The sequence below is a fragment of the Saccopteryx leptura genome, chromosome 7 (assembly GCF_036850995.1).
Source record: "Saccopteryx leptura isolate mSacLep1 chromosome 7, mSacLep1_pri_phased_curated, whole genome shotgun sequence".
Lineage (NCBI taxonomy): Eukaryota > Metazoa > Chordata > Mammalia > Chiroptera > Emballonuridae > Saccopteryx > Saccopteryx leptura.
Genome location: NC_089509.1, coordinates 103,038,990 through 103,059,492, shown reverse-complemented (window position 1 = coordinate 103,059,492; position 20,503 = coordinate 103,038,990). Strand labels below are relative to the sequence as shown.

The window sequence follows — 20,503 nt, the reverse complement described above, 5'->3', positions numbered from 1 at the left end:
TCTGATGGATTTTGAATTTTTTTTCAGATTTCTACAAAGAAATGTGATACTTATTATAACCAATAAAATAAACATATATTCTTACATAGTTATTATTAAAAGGATATTTTGTCAGTGAGTTTATATATTATTGATTATAAACAACCTAAAAGCATCAAATAAAAGAAACTTTTTAGAAATAAACTTCTCGTTTTAAACTCTAAGATTGCTATATTTGCAGGCATTAAAGTTTCCTCTAAAAGTAACTCTCTTCTTCAGGATTCAAAGTTATGCAGAATACAGCCTGATAAATCTGAAACGGAAAACTCAGGATTTGATGGAATAAGTGAAGAAGAACTTCTAGCAGCTGTTTTGGAGATAAGTAAGAGAGAAGCTTCACCATCTCCGAGTCATGAAGATGATGAGAAACCAACCAGCAGCCCAGATACCGGATTCGCCGAGGATGATATTCAAGAAATGCCTGAAAATCCAGAGCCTATGGAAATTGAGAAACCCAAAACAATTGCAGAGCCAGGTAGGTTTAATGAAGATAATCTGTTAAGGCACAGCTGTGTTCCAAAGCTCTATAGTGACAAATGGCTTCTAAATACAGTGGTGCCTTGAGATACGAGTTTAATTCGTTCTGTAACCAAGCTCATAGTCAGTCAATTCGTATATCAAACAAATTTCTCCCATTTAAAATAACTGAAATAGATTTAATCCATTCCAGCCCTGTGAAACATCCCCAAACCATCCTAAATTATGAAAAAAGACATGTTTTTAACTAAGAAACACACATGTATACTTTACCAATGCATAACAATATATATTAAATAAAAGAAAAACGTGTTATTTAGTACTGTATTCTTACCTTGGAGACAGACGAGGGCGGCTAGCGGAGGTGAATGGCAGAGGCGGACGGAGGGAGGGAGGGATGCAGGCACTGAACTGTACTTTCTTTACTTAAAATGAAACCACAAAAACTTAATTGTAAAAAAATGCACTTAACTTTAAACTTAACCTAAGCTTAACATGACATATTTTTTATTTAATCATCACCTGTTTTTGCCTTTTTGGCTGCACTTTCGGCAGGACTTTTGAATAAAAAATCTATCCAAAGAGGTTTGCTTTTGCCTGCCTTTTAAAATGATACGCAAATGTGACAAACAAGTGTCATTAAAAAGTGCTGAAGCACGACCAGTTGAAACTTTTTCTGATGTTTCTTTTTTTTTTTTTTCTAAGATTTTTTTTTTCAGAGACAGAGAGTCAGAGAGAGGGATAGACAGGGACAGACAGACAGGAACGGAGAGATGAGAAGCATCAATCATTAGTTTTTCATTGCGCGTTGCAACACCTTAGTTGTTCATTGATTGCTTTCTCATATGTGTCTCGACCCTGGGCCTTCAGCAGACCGAGTAACCACTTGCTCGAGCCAGCAACCTTGGGTCCAAGCTGGTGAGCTTTCGCTCGAACCAGATGAGCCCGCACTCAATCTGGTGACCTCGGGGTCTCGAACCTGGGCTCTCTGCATCCCAGTCCGATGCTCTATCCATTTCACCACCGCCTGGTCAGGCTCTGGTGTTTCTTTTCAGTGAAACTTGAAAGCTTCTCCCACATTGCCAGCATATCTTTAATTTCACTTGCAGAAATCACTTCCTCCGACTCTACCTCCTCCTCACTACTAATCTCTTGCAGAAGCTCCGTATGTTGCATCATCTGTAGCTCCTTCAACTCCTCAGTTAAGAGTTCCTCCTCATATTCATCGACGAGCTTGTTTACCTCGCCCTCATCTACGTCCAGACCGATCGACTTCTCAAGAGACACAATCTCCTCCAATGCTTCTACCTCGGTCTTGGTCTCTGGTTGGAATCCTTCGAAGTCCCTGTCTGCAACATCAGGCCATAACTTTTCCCATGCCGAGTTCAAGGTTCTTCTTGTAACCTCTTGCCATGCCAAGTCAATAATGTGTAAACATATCACGATGTTGTAGTGATCTTTCCAAAACTCTTGAAGGGTTAAAATTGTATTCTCAGTCACCTCAAAGCAGCGGCAGAATAAGTGCTTTGTGTAAAGCTTTTTAAAGTTGGAAATGACCTGCTGATCCGTAGGTTGCAAGATTGAAGTCATGTTGAGTGGGAGGTAGAGGACTTGCACTAATTTGAACTCATCAAGAATGTCATCTTCAAGACCAGGTGGGTGGGCTGGAGCATTATCAAGGATTAGTAATGCTTTCATCGGGAGTTTATTTTCTTGAAGATATTTCTTCACTGCAGGACCAAAGACGAGATTTACCCATTCAATAAAAAACTGCTGCATAACCCATGCCCTAGCATTGGTGTGCCACATAACCTGCAGTTTTTCTTTAAGAATCTTGTGAGTCTTAAAGGCTCGAGGATTTTCAGATTGATACACTAGCAGTGGCTTTATTTTACAGTCACTGCTAGCATTTGCACACAATGCAAGGATCAGATGGTCCTTCATGGGTTTATCACCTGGCAGATTCTTCTCTTCTGCAGTTTTGAAAGTCCTCCAGGGCATTTTTTTCCAAAACAATCCTGTTTCATCACAGTTGAACACTTGTTGGGGGATGTAGCCTTCCTTTGCGATAAGCACAGCAAAACGTGCAGTGTACTCCTCAGCTGCCTGAACGTCAGCACTTGCAGCTTCACCATGCCTCACCACCCAGTGGATGCCAGATCTCTTCTTGAAATTTTCAAACCAGCCGTGACTTGCCTTAAATGTATCTTCTGCTGCCTCTTTTGAGGTTGATGGTTCTTTCTTCTTCAAGTTGCGGTAAATAATACGTGCCTTTTCGCATTTTACAGTCTCCATCACTGTATCTCCTGCCAGCTCTTTCTCTTTCACCCACACCAGCAGAAGCTTCTCCATTTCTTCATGGATATTTGTCCTTAATGGGACAGAATTGTAGTTCCTTTCGCTGGATTTGCGCTTTTGATGGCATCCTTTTGTTTGCAGATGGTAAAAATTGTAGATGTGTTGCAGTCGTACAACCTTGCCAGTTCAATCACTCGTGCACCGCGCTCATGTTTTTCTATTATTTCTTGCTTTACTTCTATCAACATCAATCTTTTCTGCTCACCACTGACCTTTACACACACTTTCTTCGGCCCCATGATAGCACACCAAAAAATGCTAGTAAAAAATGCAAAAATGATGCAAGAATGATTATAGTGCACAAGATTCAACTTGATTCTACGGGTAACACGTGAGAAAGAACGAGATGCTTTTGTTGTGCTGCCGATACTGGACCCGTGTGCCAATGTGCCAACTAGCAGCAGCTTCCCAAATAACGATTCGCATCTTGGAATTTTGCTTGGATCTCAAACAAAAATACAGACCGAGTCGCAGCTTGTATCTTTAAAAAAAAAAAAATTTTAATGTTGGTTTGCTCGTATCTCGAGGTACCACTGTAATGGGAGGTGGGATGGATCTGTATAATGTGTAACAGAGTTAATATTTTCATGCTTTTTTTAACAGTTTAAAAAATAAGTAAATAATGTATTGTCCAGAGTCTAACAGTAAAATATGCCATATTCCTTTATGTACATAAAAAGAAAGTATTTTTATGTGCATTTAATGTTTGTGTTGGTTTTTGGTCACTTTTCTTTCTGAAGTATGTATAATTCATTTTTGTATATCTGAATTTGTACCAAGTTTAATGTACAGTTCCTTCAAATCCCTTATATAAAATGGCATAATGTTTACATATAGTGTATGCACTTTCTCCCATATACTTTAAATCATCTCGAGATTATTCCTAGTACAGTACTTGGTCATGTGACATTATAACCTGTGAATATGGTTGTTTCTTCTTTTCCATCCTAACCATGGTGCTTCTGGTGATTGGTCAGGTTTCATAACCATTTTGCTGTAGATTAGTGGATCTCAACCAAGGGCAGTTTTGTTTCCCGGGGACATATAACAATGTCTTTGATTTATCTGTTATTTTTTGTTTGTCACAACTGGAGAGAGAGATGGTACTGGCATCTAGTAGGTAGAGGCCAGGGATGTTGCTAAAAACATTCCACAGTGCATAGGATATCCCCCTCCCCAACAAAACATTGCCCCACCCAGAATGTCAATAGTTCTGAGACTGAGGAGCACTAGTCTAGATGTAGTAAGATAAAATTGTATGTCCCAAGCAAACCATGTATAAATTTGGGGTAAATTACTCTCTGAACAGTAGATGTCACTCTGATCCAGAGGTTTCAGTTTATTATAGAGGATTTCCCAGTTATGTTTGTTCTGCTTCCTCAGATCCAGCCATTTTTACTGAGATCACTAAAGATTGTGATGAGAATAAAGAAAACAAAACCCCAGAAGGAACACAAGGAGAAGTTGATTGGCTTCAGCAGTATGATATGGACCGTGAAAGGGAAGAACAAGAGCTTCAGCAGGCCTTGGCCCAGAGTCTCCAGGAGCAAGTAAGAGATATTTATATTGCTACTTTTTCATGTCTATCTTTCCCAGGAAATAGGATAGTAATAATGATAACGTGTTTAGCATTTACTATGTGTCAGGTGTTATTCCAGGGGATTTGAATACAATGTTACCAATCTGCCAAAACAAAACAAGACTTCTTTGAGGCCTTGCTGTTGGGCTTGAAACAGAAACATTGATTTTCTGTTTTTGAAAATCCAAAGGCAATAAAATATATTGTTGGTTACTTCCCATTACAATAATTTATCACATGCTAAAGCAAGATGGGTTATTAGAGGTTATCCCAGTCCAACCTTATTTTGCAAGCTGTAGAAACAGCCAGTATAATACAATATTATGATTGTGTCATTAATATATATTTTTTTTTCTGAAGCTGGAAACGGGGAGAGACAGTCAGACAGACTCCCACATGCCCCCGACCGGGATCCACCCGGCACGCCCACCAGGGGCAACGCTCTGCCCACCAGGGGGCGATGCTCTGCCCCTCCAGGGCGGCGCTCTGCCACGACCAGAGCTACTCTAGTGCCTGGGGCAGAGGCCAAGGAGCCATCCCCAGCGCCCGGGCCATCTTTGCTCCAATGGAGCCTTGGCTGCGGGAGGGGAAGAGAGAGACAGAGAGGAAAGGGGGGAGGTGGAGAAGCAAATGGGCGCGTCTCCTATGTGCCCTGGCCAGGAATTGAACCCGGGTCCCCCGCACGCCAGGCTGACGCTCTACCGCTGAGCCAACCGGCCAGGGCCAGTCATTAATATTTTAACATAGTGTATTTGTTTTGGTCATTTTCTCATAATATGAGTTTTTTTCCTTTGAACATAAAATTCTTAGTAATATCTGAAATCTAGACTTTAGTCATAAACTAACATTTATCTGCTCTTTTATGTAGTAATCTGTTCATTAATGAGTAGTGAGTTTTTTTCATACTCACTGACCCCTGGGAGTGAGTTTCTTTTCAAAAACTGAAATTCCAGTTACAGTTTTAATAACTTAAAATCATGTTTGTGTGATAACCAATTTATGGAAACAAGAAGAACATACATTTGATCATACTCTGGATGGTCAGGAACCACGAGGACCTACGTGAACGTTCATACTACTCAAAGGGTTGATCTTTTGTATTATTTATGTTTATTTTTGCCAAAGCTCGCTGATTTGCACTGTTGGGGTCTTCGTGGTATCTGACTATAAGATGGTATTTTCATGCTTATCTAATCCTATACAATCCAAGTAATAAAAATTTACCAAGATTCCCTAGAATGAATGTATAGTTTTAATGTTTATAAAAAATTGTATTAAGAAATGTAATTTCACTAGAACAATGGGTCTCTAGTTTAACTGTACATTAATATTACCTGGGGAGCTTTAAAAAATACTGGTGCCTGGCTTGTTCTGCCTCTCAGAAATTCTGATTTAATTGATCTGGGCTTTGGTCTGGGCAGCTAGACCAGAAAACTAGATTTCTTAGTTTTCTTTTAAAAAAAAGGAATTTTTAAATTTTATCACTTGATTCTAATGTACAGCCCAGGTTGAGAACTGCTACTTTAAAATCATTTTAGAACCAACTGTTCTTTATTTTTTTATTTATAAGAAATACCTCCCTAATTATTTTACAAATAATATATAGTGATCATTTGTTATAGAAAACTTATTTTTAATGTAAAAGACTAAGGTCTGATTTCTTAATACACATCTCTCCCAATCCCACATTCAGTGTCACATCGGTAGCTTAGAGTTGGCCATGATATGGGAGTACTTACACCACGGACATTAGCAAATACTATGTACCTATAGTATATATTTCTTGTCAGCTGACCCACTTAAAACTAACAGGGTGGAGCAAAAGAGGTTTATAGTGTTCGTATGGAAATAATACAATAATTAATAAATACTAATACAAGAATAAACTGTTTCATGTAACCACAACTGTAAACTACTTTTGCCCCACCCTGTATTTTGCTTAGATGTGAGGGTAGGGTTATATGACAAAGTTTCTTTAGTTTCGTATACCTGCATCATTTTGTTTATAACTAAAAGATAGTCTCTTTTTGGTTTCAGCATAGACTTTATTTACTTGGATAAGTTTAACTAATCTTATTGTCTCTGTTGTGTTATGAACATAGTATTTATTGCTCCCAGTACTATAATGCAGAATAGCTCATTCTGAGCTTCTCATAAACAAGTCTGGAATTGAGAAAAGTATAAAATAGTTCTTCTTAAATTATATCTTTTCTTCATGTGTTGTCTGTAAATTGTGTTTTCTCTGAAGATGAGAAGGAAATTGTTTATAGTCAACATTTAATTAGTCATCTAGTTGAGACATTTTCAGAGGTATTAATTTTTCTAAGAAAACTTCAGAAGTATTAGAAAGATAACAGTTAAAGCATTCATTTAGTGTTTACCAAGCATCTATTTTGTATCTTGGTTTCTTCAGCAAGAACAGAAATAGAAATCTGTAAATACTGTCTTGTGGAAACTATTGTTTATCCTGCTGTCATAGACTTCAGGTCAGTGGTGTGCTAGAGTCGGCTCACTATCAGCTCAGGAGAGCCGGCTATACACATCTCTTCCAATCCCGCATTCAGTGTCACATCGGTAGCTTAGAATTGGCCATGATATGGGAGTACTTACACCACGGACATTAGCAAATACTATACAAAGAGGGGAAAGAAAAGAGAGCAGTTTGCTAAGTATCTGCTCTGTGAGAGGTGTCTCATACATGTAAGAAGAAAGGGGATTATATCATAACATATTGAATGGCTTTTGGTTGGCAAACCAAATGTCACTGACTAGAAGAGACAGCATGTAAGCCTTTTTAATCCCCAGGGTTGTGTTTTAGGACAGTGTTGGAAAAAGTAAAGAACTATTCCACATTCTTCAATAGGTCATGTTCCAAACATCCATAAAATTATGGAAAACATTATTAGTATATACTTCAAGAGCAGCTGATTTTATCCTCACTTAATAAGTTTAATCGATACCTCTTTAAGTACCTTAGTTGTGTTCTTGTCCCTTTAGGAGGCTTGGGAACAGAAAGAAGATGATGACCTCAAAAGAGCTACAGAGTTAAGTCTTCAAGGTGTGGAGATTACTTTAATTACATTTTTTAAATGGTGAAATGTGTCACACAGAAGAGCATGTAAAATGTACTTGTTATTTTTAACAATAATAACAAATTTGAATACCTCTCAGGTAAATAAATAGAATCTTAGAAGTTACCTAGATACTCCTTCCTTCCTTATTCCTTCCAAAGGAAACAGCTGTTTTAATGTTTCTGTTCATTAGTAGCTTGCTTTGAAAGAATTAAATAGCATGGACAATTCATATGTAATCCATTTGTTTGTTTGTTTTGCAACAGAGAGAGGGACAGATAGGGACAGACAGGAAGGGAAAAAAATGAGAAGCATCAAGTCTTTGTGGTACCTTAGTTGTTCATTGATTGTTTTCTCATATGTGCCTTGACCGGGGGGCTACAGTAGAGCAAGTGACCCCTTGCTCAAGCCAGCAACCTTGGTCTTCAAGCCGGTGACTTTTGGGCTCAAGCCAGCAACCATGGGGTCTTGTCTATGATCCCACACTCAAGCCAGCAACCCCACACTCAAGCTGATGACCTCGGGGTTTCGAACCTAGGTCCTCTTCGTCCCAGTTCAACACCCTATCCACTGTGCCACCGCTTGTTTCCCCCAGATTGCTCTGTCCTGTGTGTTTATTATGGTCTTTATATTTCTGTTAGAGGCTTTCCTTGGATACTTGGTAATCCTTGACTGACAGCTCATGGTTAAGAATAGGGGACTAAAAAGATGATTGGATACTGAACAAGTGAATAACTAGGGCTAGTCAACTTTCAAGTTTTACAGAATAGGACTGTTTGGAGGAGGATATTAACATTTTATCCTATCTCTTGGGCTGGTCAGATTCCTAAAGAAGAGTTTTTCTAATCTCTTGCCTTTGCCTAGAGGTGAAAGATGTGACTGCCAGAGTTCTGGAAGCCAAGTATGAGAATAGGGCTGAGCCTGACTAGGCAGTGGCGCAGTGGCTAGAGCGTCAGACTGGGATGCGTAGGACCCAGGCTCGAGACCCTGGAGGTCGCCAGCTTGAGCGCAGGCTCATCTGGTTTGAGCAAGGCTCACCAGCTTGGACCCAAGGTCACTGGCTCGAGCAAGGGGTTACTTGGTCTGCTGTAGCCCCACGGTCAAGGCACATATGAGAAAGCAATCAATGAACAACTAAGGTGTCGCAACAAAAAACTAATGATTGATGCTTCTTATCTCTCTCCATTCCATCTGTCTGTCCCTATCTATCCTCTCTGAGATAGACTCTCTCTCTGTCTCTGTAAAAAAAAAAGAAAAGAAAAAAAAAAATAGGGCTGAGGTAAAGGAGGGGCAGTCATCATCAACATTCAGTATGCAAGCTGTCATCTACTCCTGCTTTCAGTATGGTCCTCATGGCCTCCCCTGTGCTTGACACCCCCCAATCCAGAGACTGTTTTACCCGTTTCTACAGAATTAAGCTCTAGGCCTAGCAGCACAAAGTGGGGGAAGTGGATCTAGGAGTCTGTTTCTCAGATAACTTTCACCTAATCCTTATTTGTATCTCCTACTTAGCCCAGTTTCAGAGGTATCTGGTATTTCCAAGTTGTCTTTTGAAGATTCTGTGAGGTAAATTGGATTGGTGCTCAGTTTTTCCCTTATTGGTTTAGGATGTGGCTCTGGCTTCCTCAAGTCTGCCGAGTCTATCACCCATCTACTTTTCACATTCCAGTATTTTGAGGTCATAGTCTTTTTTCCTGTTCTTCCCATTCTTAGGTGTTCATGTTTTTTAAACAACTCTGTATTATGCGTTAGTGGAATTATATTTCAAAGCAAAAAGCCATTTATGTACAGATTCTCCTGTGATTATTTAAAACCATTAGTTAAGATGGATTCTTCCATTGGAAGCACTTTATTAAAAAATGGATCTTGACTTATTTGTTTAATGTACATATTTAGGTAAAATTTAGGAGTTAAAGGTTGAATTTCCATTATTTTTGTTAAATTTCAAAAAACGATTTTTTTTTTTTTTTTATTACGTGAGAGGCAGGGAGGCAGAGACAAACTCCTGCATGCACCCCGACTGGGATCCACCCAGCAACCCCACCCCCCACCCCTGCCCACCTGGCGATGCTCTGCCCATCTGGGGCTGCTGCTCTAAAGCACCTGAGGTGAGGCCACGGAGCCTTCCTCAGCACCTGGGGCCAACTTCACTGGAACCATTTGAGCCATGGCTCTGGAAAGGGAAGAGAGAGAAAAGAGGGGGATGGTCACTTCTTTTGTGTGCCCTGACCAGTATCGAACTCAGGACATCTACACACTGGGCCAACATTATTGCTAAGTCAACCAGCCAGGGCCTAAAAAATAATATAAAATTAAAGAGAATGAAAGGGTATTGATGCTTTTGTGGTCTCTTTTGTGAGATCATTTCTATTTGCTGGTATTACCTACATGTTCACCATGTACTTCAAATTTGTTTAAATATATATAATGTGGGATTTAATAAAATTGTATTATCTTTAAAATTGCATTCTCCTCTTCAGTTTTATTCCTTATTTGAGTTATATCTCCTTTCATATACTAAATACATTTAAAAGGAAGAGGAGCATTCCTTTTACAGATTTTTGGTGCCTGAATTATTGGTCTCAGAGTGGGCTGGGTGAACTGGAACCCTAGTAATAATATGTCTTATGTTCCCTTTGGATGATAAAATGTATATGCAAGCTGTTTTTTATTTTCCTAATCATCTCTTTGTGTCTATTCCAAGAAATTTTACAAGATTTTGTCTTTGTGCTCTTCAGAGTTTAACAGCTCTTTTCTGGATTCCTTGGGTTCTGATGAGGACTCGGGAAACGAGGATGTTTTAGATATGGAGTACACAGAAGCTGAGGCTGAGGAACTGAAGAGGAACGCTGAGGTGGGCGGCCTTTCTCCCCTGAGCGGCGCTGTCCAGCAGTCCGTATTACCCTCCTCTTTTCTCACCCTTCCATAGCCGTCAGATGGGCTTTACTCTCTCTTGTCCTTTGCTCCTCATTTCTTACAAGATTCAAAACGAAATGAAACAAAAACAAATACATCCAGACCACCTTATGTGCAGTTAGGTAATAAACGAGTAACATGGCTTTCCAAGTGCTGTGTATATTAAATTGCCTTTAGTTCCACCAGAACCATAAAAACTGTTGAATTGATGATGTTAACTAGAACACTTTGGAATAATTTATTTCTTTTCCCTTAAATAATTGCTTTCTACCCATTTTCCAAATTTTTTGTAATTTTAATTACCCAGGATCCCCCTCTCCTAACAAAACAACTGTTAGTATTTTACTATATTTTTTTTGTTATTCCTATTTTTGAAAAAAAGCCATAAGACTGACCAGCGGATAGAGCATTGACCTGGATCCCAGGTTTGAAACCCCAGAGTCACTGGCTTGAGCCCAGAGGTCACTAGCTTGAGCAGGGGGAATCACTGGCTCACCTTGAGCCTCTGGTCAAGGCACAAATGAGAAGCAATCAATGAACAACTAAAGTGATGCAACCATGAGTTAGTTAATGCTTCTCACCTCTATCCTCCCTCTCTCCCTTACTGTCTCTCTCCCCCCCAAAAAATAAATAAATAAGCTATAGCATCAGTACAGTTTTTATTCTGCTTGTTAAAGACTAAGTATATATAGGCATTTTAAATTTTTAATGACTTTGCTTTATCTCCTCATATGAATATACTATTTATTTATTTAACTTTTCACTAACATTGAGCATTTAAGTTGTTTTTTCACTATAATGAATAATGCATTGAGGAACTGTGGAAGATTGTATGTTTTCTATATTTAGGATTTTTTTTCTTTAAATCCACAGAAGTGGCCCTGGCCAGTTGGCTCAGCGGTAGAGCGTCGGCCTGGCGTGCAGGAGTCCCGGGTTCGATTCCTGGCCAGGGCACACAGGAGAAGTGCCCATCTGCTTCTCCACCCCTCCCCCTCTCCTTCCTCTCTTGTCTCTCTTTTCCCCTCCTGCAGCAAGGCTCCATTGGAGCAAAGATGGCCCGGGCACTGAGGATGGCTCTGTGGCCTCTGCCTCAGGTGCTAGAATGGCTCTGGATGCAACATAGCGACGCCCCAGAGGGGCAGAGTATCGCCCCCTGATGGGCATGCCGGGTAGATCTCGGTCGGGCACATGCGGGAGTCTGTCTGACTGCCTCCCCGTTTTCAGCTTTGGAAAAATGGAAAAAAAAAAAAAAATAATAATAAATAAATAAATAAAAATTAAAAAAATAAATCCACAGAAGTAAATGACTGCATCAAAGTTCATGAATATTTTAATCGTTTCTGGTTTACATATAGCTATACTTATTGCCAGAATAGTACCTAGTGTATCTCTAAGTTTTGTTTTATTTTTCTACTATTTTAATAGCATTTAAAAAAAATATTTTAGCCTGACCTGGCTGTGGCGCAGTGGATAGAGCGTTGGACTGGGATGTGGAAGACCCAGGTTCGAGATCCCGAGGTCGCCAGCTTGAGCGCGGGCTCATCTGGTTTGAGCAAGGCTCACCAGCTTCAGCCCAAGGTTGCTGGTTTGAGCAAGGGGTCACTCGGACTGCTGTAGCCGCCCGGTCAAGGCACATATGAGAAAGCAGTCAATGAACAACTAAGGAACTGCAACAAAGAATTGATGTTTCTCATCTTTCTCCCTTCCTGTCTGTCCCTTTCTCTCTTTCTCTGTCTCTGCCACAAAAAAAAAAAAAAAAAAAAAAAAAATTGTAAATGTTTGCCCATAATCCCTATAGCAAGTCTTCATTTTTATTTCTTTCTGTTTTCTAGTACTTAACCATTAACATACCTATTTCTGTAGACCTATGGCTATTTTATATGTATTTATGAGTGTTTGAAAAACAAGGTAATATGTTAGTAACCCAGGTGACTTTTAAAAATAACCAAGTAGTATTGTATTGAGTTCTATACCACTAACTTTAAGTATTACTGGGTCTATTGTTGGTTTTAGCTTTTCGTTATTAAAGATAATGCTACAGTAAATAACCTGATGCATGTACTCGTTTCTTCTTTTGAATTATTTTTTTAGGATACATTCTTAGTAGAGAATAGAATTCATGGGCCAAAAAAGATAAAAAATACCAACCACTGGATATTTTATTGAATCTGACTACACACACACTAAAACTTAGCCGTATCCACTTTGATAATAAATTTAAATTTTAGTGTTTTTCTTTTATTCAAATGAAGAATTAAAAGTCACGCCCATTTCTATTTTCCAGACAGGAAATCTTCCTCATTCCTATCGGCTCATCAGTGTTGTCAGTCACATTGGTAGCACATCTTCTTCAGGTAACTGGACAAAATGATGTCGGCATTTTATAAATGAAGGAGCCAGCATTTACTCCTTATTAGGTTGCTGTAGGCCTAGCTTTATGAAGTGTTAAGTCTAATGCATTAAGAAAAACTGAAAGCTTTGTCAAATAAACTTGTCCTGGTATAGTATATTTCTCCTTTAAATGTTTATACTTGTTTTTTGAATGACTTTTAGAAACTTTGGGGTAGGGACAAGATACATGGGGGTGGGTGTTTCCTTCTGAACCTTCCTATACGTGAAAAACATTCAAAAAAATTTAAAAACCTCAGTTTAAGGCCCTGGCCAGGTAGCTCAGTTGGTTAGAGCTTTGTCCTAATATGTGGAACAACCATGTTTCTTTCTCCCTCTCCCTCTCCCCTTCTCCTCCCCCCACCTTCATCTCTACTATCAATAAATTTTTTAAAAAAACTCAATTTTAACATTTTATTTATTTCAGGTCATTACATTAGTGATGTATACGACATTAAGAAGCAGGCATGGTTTACTTATAATGACCTAGAGGTATCTAAAATCCAAGAGGCTTCCGTGCAGAGTGATCGGGATCGGAGTGGTTACATCTTCTTTTATATGCACAAGTAAGAAACCTTTTTAGATTTAAAGCTATGGGCTAACAATTACCTAGTTCTTTCTTCCCTTAAGAATAAAATGTTTCCGCCTGACCAGTGGTGACACAGTGAACACAGGATACTGAGAACCCAGATTTGAAATTCCGAGCTCTCTAGCTTGAGCATAGGCTCATCAGGCTTGAGCGCAGGGTCACCGGCTTGAGCATGGGATCATCGACATGATCCCATGGTTACTGGCTTGAGCCCAAAGTTGCTGGCTGGAGCAAGGGGTCACTGGTTTGGCTGGAGCCTCCTGGTCAAGGCACATATGAGAAAGCAATGAACAACCTAGGTGATGAAATTCACCTTAGATGAGTTGATGCCTCTCATTTTCTCACCCTTCCTGTCTGTCTGTCTCTCTTTAATACTAAATAAAATAAAAAAGAAGAAAATGTTACCATCATTTATTTGGTTGATAATTTTTGGTTTTGTTATCTTTGCTTAGGGCTCTTATCTTATTTCCTTATAAGTCCAGACTATTTTCTCTCTTAACTCAGCATTAATTCATCACACAGTAGCATCTAGGTATAAAACTTAAAACTGTTTTATGATAGAAGCTGTCTTACCATAAACTTTTTTGCTCTTCTGGTTGAATCAGCTAGAAGGTCTGAGTTATATCAGTGGAAGCTATATAACATTCTTATGAAGGCTGGCTCTTGCCAGCTTTCTTTGTCCTAGTGTTCTCAAAAATCAGCACTTGGGGGTTAAGATGGTGATCAAAGGAATGAGCTGTTTATTTAATAAAATTTTGGCACCAGATGGGATTGTGCAGGCCTTATCAGTATCTATTTTCTGTCTCTTCTTTGGCTTTGCTCACTGAATGCGTATTTTTGTTTTATTTTAGGGAGATCTTTGATGAGCTGCTGGAAACAGAAAAGAACTCTCAGGCTCTTAGTACGGAAGTGGGGAAACCCACTCGTCAGGCCTCGTGAGGGACAAACTCCCGGGTTGGCAGTGTGCACTGCATATTCTCCCTGCTGCCACCCACTCACCTTTCCTCTGCCTGAGGAGAATTCAGAACTCTTCTTGATGCGGGAGCAACAAACAGCTCAGGGCCAAACCAAAAGACTAAAATTGCAACTAGGCGGAATGCTCCATGCTCATTGTTTTAGGGAAACTTTGGTCTCACCTCTATAGCTGATTATCTTCTTTTCCTCTTATAAGAGTAGCACTTCTTTTTGTCTTAGAAATACATGTTGTAAATATATATGTATATATATGTACATACACACATGTGTAGAATGAATGGAGCCTTAAAGAGTTAGGGTGAGCCACCAGAGGATGCCTGCTCAGAATTAGTAGCACAGCAGTTTGCAGAAGAAATGAAGTTGTCAGTCCATTCACCTGAGAAATGTGTGGAGATATACATATCAGTTGGCATTAGTTTCTATGTTCCTTGAGTAGTTTCACTCAAGTCTGTAATCTTTCATGTGTGTTTCTTATTAGTAAAGTTCACTGGAAAATCAGCTCTCCCTGTTACACTAATGACAGTTTGTCCTCCTCACAGAGGAGGGGTATTTCTGCCACCTGACTTGGGGGGCTTTATAAAAAAAAATTCATGAATTTGTTCTGCTTTTGCTTGTTTACATGCAGTCCCAAGAAATGGGTTGTTGGTGCTCAGAATGTGTTAAGGTCCCACATTTGGTATTCATTGTATACTTTGTATTTTCTTTAAAGAGACTTTCGCATAGTATGTTCATTGTATTTCATCTATATTGTTATGGTGGTGAAGATAGAATCTTTTTTTTTTTTTTCCTGTATCATTGTTTTATGGAACAAGCATTATCCTAATGGTTCAACCAAAACTTGAAGAGGCAGAGAAATAATATTGCCCAAATTGGGACTCCTGAGCGAGAATACCTAGGGAAAGGAAGAATGCTAGCATCTCTGTCTCAGAGAAGTCAAGAGGAGTGTTCTTGTGTTAAAGCTAAAACTCTGGACCACTGAAGCTAAGAGCCCTGCTACAAGTGTGAAATAAGTACACGGGCTATAGGATAAAGCTTAAACATTTAACCATTCACTGTCTGGCTTTGCCCTTAAAACAAGGTGGGAATTAAAATGTGATTGGTTTAGTCGATCACAAGAACTAACGCATAACAAAGGTGCATAATATATTTATCTTTTTAGGTGCTTTGAGTTGAGGTTAAATGGGGGTACAACATTAAGTGCTATATTAGTCACTCAGCTGACATCAGCTTGGTTAAGTAGCTTGTAAAACCATACAAAGAATGAGTTTGAGAATAGAATTCTGTCCAAAAAATAATTTTGTGAGCCCAGTGATCATTAGGATCATACAGAGTTAAATATAGCAAAATGAAACCTTCAATATTTTGTTTCTTTTTTCTTTCTTTTATTGTTAACAAGATTACCCGTTTGTTCTGAGGTAGGGACAAAACCATATCAGGTTTTCCAGGGGAGAAAACATTTTTAAGTACATCATCACAGAAGATGCAACATCTTCTCTGGAAAATTGCCTTAAGAGAGCTCCCGCCCCACTTTTGAAACTTGTTCTGCCATAGTAACCTATTCTAAAATTTTAAATCTTTGCATTATAAACAGCCCCAGCACTTTTGCTTAACTACTGATAAAAGCTTAGCCTCCTACCATTTACTTAGATATTACTCTAGTGAAGGTTTCAGGTGGTATGGTGGTAGGTTATGCAGTAGTAGTATAGAGCAGGGGAAAGTATTTGTTTTAAAAACTAGACTTTGTTTTGTTTCCACTGGGGAACCCTTGTTTTTTTCTTGAAAATAACTGGTTTTCTCATACAAGTGAAGTGGTGGTCAGAGTTTTTAGCTGTTTATTACTTCCCTTCCCTGTGTCTGCTTGAGAGGTGCCATTAGAAATGATTGGGAATGATTCGAAGTGAGAGGTACATTAGGGCATAAGAAGAAAATGAGAAATAATGCCATAAGCCTAGAGTGCCCAGGTTGACATGCTCTTCATGGCTTGCGTGTGGTGTGTGGGTTAGAAGCACTCTCGGCTCAGAAACCTAATTTGACTTGATTTTCATGTTTTGGGCCGGACTTATTAGAGGAATGAATACAGGTTGCTGGGGTAGATGAGTTATCTCGCTGAATTTTCCTTGATAGCTGTTCATTGTTGTGGCCTGGTCAGTCTTTCTCTCGCCCTTCACTCCTTTAACTGTTAACCCTTTTACAGTTACTTTCTTATTTTGGTTTAGTGAAGTGATTAATGAATACGGATGGAGATTTTATTTTTACCTGGACCATGTTGATGGGGTTTGTTTTTGGTTTTGTTTCTTTGAAAATGGTAAGTAAATAATATTTTTTTTGTGCAGTATGATCAGTTTTGCTCAGAATCAGAGGATGGGGTATTGAGCATGTTAAATGGGGACAAAGTGCTTCAGTTCCAGGCAGCCTTCACAATAACTAACTTCCCTATTGAAAATACCACCGGTGGTTTCATTTCTCTAAATGACATTGAATTGGAACCTGACAGCACTTAGTTCTGCATACATCTGATCTTAATTGGAATATTTTTGGAAAGGAAAACTAAAATTCAAATGTGTTGATTCTTATCAGCTAATGTTGTTATGGAGAATTGGAAGTTGCATGTGGCCAAATAAATCTCTTGTCACTTTAGTAGCCATGACTATAATTTAAACCTGTGAGAAGATAGACTGTTTTGTAGGCAATATATTTATATGTGTGCACACTCATTTGTTTCAGCAACATAGAAAAGAAATAAATTCATGACTTGTTCTATTTATGTTTTTATTCTAAAAGCTGTTTGTTTACTTGCCATGGTATGTTCATGTCAGGCTCAATTTAATGGCTCAATAGCAAATGTAACATGTAAACGTGTTTACATTTTAAGAAGTATGCAGTGATACTTAAATATCAGCTAACTCTGGGAGGCAAACATTAGACTACACATGTCTTTCTTTGATCTAGTGTAAAATTCTTATAAAAAGAGAAGCTTTAATAATTAAAACCTCAGCAAGGAAGTCATGACTTTACTTATCCTTCTATTCTTCACTTACCATTGTGTAGCTATATAAACATAGCTACAACTACAGATATAGTTGCATAATGAAAGTTATTTGAAAACAAGTAAATTAAAGAAATTCTTGGCAGTATCTCATATATAGTTGAACATTATGAGTGCAGAGAGAGCATTGGGGGACAAGGTGGGCACATACAGAAAGAAGGTAGTTTATAGACTCATTTGTGGTCTGAAGAGAGATTACAGTAAATAACAACATAGCCCTTGCTCACTCTTCACTGCCCTCTTAAGTGACACATTATATGCTCTTAGTCATCCAACCTTTTTTTGACCTGTTGAATTGACCCCCTTAGGTAGTGTTTTAAATCAGGGAAGGGAAACAGCTAGATCTCCAAGTACACATGGATCTTGTATATATGTGGAGATTTTTAGAAAAATTACCAACCCTGTACCAGTTGCACGTCACATAAAATGTCCCCACAAAACAGATGTGTCCTTTTCCACCTCCCATCTTGCTTTACACTAAGTAATGCTCTCTTTAAATGTGTATGAAAACCAGATTTCTGCCCTATAACATCTAATGCATTACTTGAAAATCCTAATTTTGTCTCTATTAATAAGAGTTATTAACATCTGAAAAATATTTTTTTAATTGGGAAACTGTAGTTTATGTTAGGCCTTGAGAGTTTTGTGACAGAATTCTCTTGCTGTGTCTCACCACAATCATTGACTCCTTTACGCATGCTTTGATTACTAGACTTCAGGCAGTCTCTTTGGTTGTATCATATTTACAAAGAATGAGGACATTTCCCTCTCCATGTGTGCTATGTGTCCGAGGTTTTGAAGTTTTAATACAAAGTGTACCGGTATGACTAAGCAACAAAGTCTTAAAGTACAGAGGTTTGAAGAACAGGCACTTACGCCGGTGTAAGAAGAGAGAGAGAGGATTAGGGTCTGGATTGGGACCCAGCTTTGTTAGGTCAGATGCCAAAACAGAAGAGCACTCGACTGAACTCGTCTATTCAGAATAGGGGTTCGCAGGGGAAGAAGGGGACCACATGGGGTTGTCCACACCTGTGGCCCCCAGCTGCCCCTCCCTCCGACTGCTCTGGCCTGTTAGTGTTTGTGCTATGGAAAGGAAACTAGAAGTAAGCTTCCGACACTTTGCCTAATTGAGCCACTGCCAGGTTTGCTGGCAGCTTTGGCCACATTATCTGTGAGGTGATTTTCTTTTTGTTCAGAGTGACTTCTGGTTCTAATTCTTTATGTTTTGTTTTGTATGGAGCGGCACTTTATCTGTGTTTTAGCAGAACTGTTCCTCTGTATCCATTACAGTTTTTCCTTTTGATTTCCTTTTTAAATTATGCATAGAGTTGTTGTTTTTTTCTTTGTGCGTGTGAAATTAAAGCCTTTATTAACCTTGTGTAAGTTTGACTTATTTCTGAAAAGAACATGTTCTTGCAGACACGTACAATGGTTGTTGAAGGTGTGGAAATCACCTGCTGGCCTTCGGACTTGGACTTCCGGGCAGCACTGTTAAGCCCTAAAGGAAATGGGATGGCAAGCCCACTGGGACAGACGGCCCGGCTGTTTCGCCTGAGGAGCCCCTGGGGCTTTGCAGAGGTCTGGGGAGCAGTTTGTAAACCAGCCACGGCCTTGGCTGTGCTCTTCCTTTGCTTACTAAGAGGAGGTGGAACAGCATTTGCATTTCATACTTGCCTTTCTGCCTCAACCTAAGCAAGTATTGTGAAGCCTACTTAAGGCCATCTCCTAGGTCATTCAGCTCTTTCAAAGAGGGGATTCCCTTTAACTTACAGCCCGAGGAAGGCAGTGAGGAAAGCATATGTGACAAGAAAAACCATTACTCTGGGAAAGGGGTAAAGCCGAAAAACCCTCAGCCTCCCTGCTGCTGCTACAGCCTGTGGAAGACTCCTCGGAACAAATGGTCCCTGGAGTGTTTGGCTGCTCTTCTAAGAAGGGGAGGCTCTCGAACTGGATGGTTAAAAGTGATGCCGCACCCAGGGGTAGAAATGGAACCGCTTTCTCGAGAGCCGGGATTGGGAGCACTGGCCCTGTGGAGGAACCATCTTTCTGGAGGAAGAGCTTTGTAAACAAGCGTGGCCACAGGCTGCTGCCCAGATACAAGTGCAAAATCTCAATTAGTAAAGGATTGATACCAGCCATCGGACAAAACTGCTTCGCAACCACAGCCATTCTTCTCAAAACAGTCCTTTTTCTTTCTTGAGGTTTTGTTGCTTCCATCGAGGTAAGGCAGAGAAGGCACCTGGAGTCATCCCAAAGGCCTTGCTGAAATCCTCAAGGGACAGGTGCTCCTAGAAGAGAGGGACCCAGAGGCAAGATCACATTCTTCCCCAGGGTTCGCTTTTGCTTTGATGAGTCATAATAGGTGTGGTATAGCAATCAAATGAAGAGCAAAAACAGGCACTGTTAGAGCCAGGACAGGGATGGGGGGGTACTGAAGTCCAAGAAATTTGACCTCTATTGGGAATGTCATAAAAAGGGTGGTAATAAACATGAGGTATATTGAGCTTTTCCTTTGACCATGGTCAAGCTCACACTACTAGCCCTGAAGTAAAAGTTAGGACGTGACTTCGTTTGGTCAGAGTTGCTTCTCTTTCCGGGTCTTAGTTTTCCACCATAAAATGGGAGAGATTTCTTAAAGGCCAATTTTTGCTTCTTTGCAATGTTTTTATGGGGAATGAAAATGTTACATATGAAAGGATATTGGAAGCAAGGTCTCATGTTCACGTATCTACTTATACTTACCAAACAACCTACAGCTAGGAGTCGCCTTCCTAGGCCTAGGAGTCTTCAGCTATAAAATGAGGGGATTGCCTGACATGCCCTTTGCAGCCAGCTAATATGAGAGAGATACTATTTCAGGCAAGCTAAATGCCATCAGGTACACTCAAGTAAGAACCCCAAATTAAAGCTGATATAAAACAGCACTCCAGCGGTTATCTCGGCTCCCCCAGGCACCAGGAGGGAACTGGATGGGGCAAATGCATTGGGTTTCTTTTCCAGGACAGGGAGTTGCTCTGGGGAACACTTGGCTGACTCCTGCAGACAGCCCTGAACTGATCAGCTTG

At 39.6% G+C, this 20,503-nt stretch overlaps 2 protein-coding genes across 7 annotated transcripts in view; one reads left to right on the top strand and one right to left on the bottom strand.

Moving 5' to 3' along the window:
• Nucleotides 1-18,816, top strand: part of USP37 (ubiquitin specific peptidase 37) — a 92,432-nt gene extending 73,616 nt beyond the window's left edge. For all 5 annotated transcript variants that reach the window (XM_066346308.1, XM_066346307.1, XM_066346305.1 and 2 more), the window contains 7 exons: nucleotides 259-514; nucleotides 4,258-4,424; nucleotides 7,451-7,511; nucleotides 10,263-10,378; nucleotides 12,725-12,794; nucleotides 13,256-13,394; nucleotides 14,269-18,816. In XM_066346308.1, the coding sequence (XP_066202405.1) occupies nucleotides 259-514; nucleotides 4,258-4,424; nucleotides 7,451-7,511; nucleotides 10,263-10,378; nucleotides 12,725-12,794; nucleotides 13,256-13,394; nucleotides 14,269-14,356 (897 nt within the window). In that variant the 3' untranslated portion in view covers nucleotides 14,357-18,816. The remainder of the gene's footprint in view (nucleotides 1-258; nucleotides 515-4,257; nucleotides 4,425-7,450; nucleotides 7,512-10,262; nucleotides 10,379-12,724; nucleotides 12,795-13,255; nucleotides 13,395-14,268) is intronic.
• The window catches only part of VIL1 (villin 1), a 25,130-nt gene continuing 23,407 nt past the window's right edge, over nucleotides 18,781-20,503 (bottom strand). Inside the window, exons 20-21 of one of the 2 annotated variants that reach the window (XM_066346311.1) lie at nucleotides 19,571-19,726; nucleotides 18,795-18,936 (exon numbers count right to left, since the gene is read on the bottom strand). In XM_066346311.1, coding sequence (XP_066202408.1) covers nucleotides 19,613-19,726 — 114 coding nt within the window. In that variant the 3' untranslated portion in view covers nucleotides 18,795-18,936; nucleotides 19,571-19,612. Of the gene's footprint in view, nucleotides 19,727-20,503 lie in introns of both variants that reach the window. The other variant, XM_066346310.1, reaches the window with a different exon arrangement.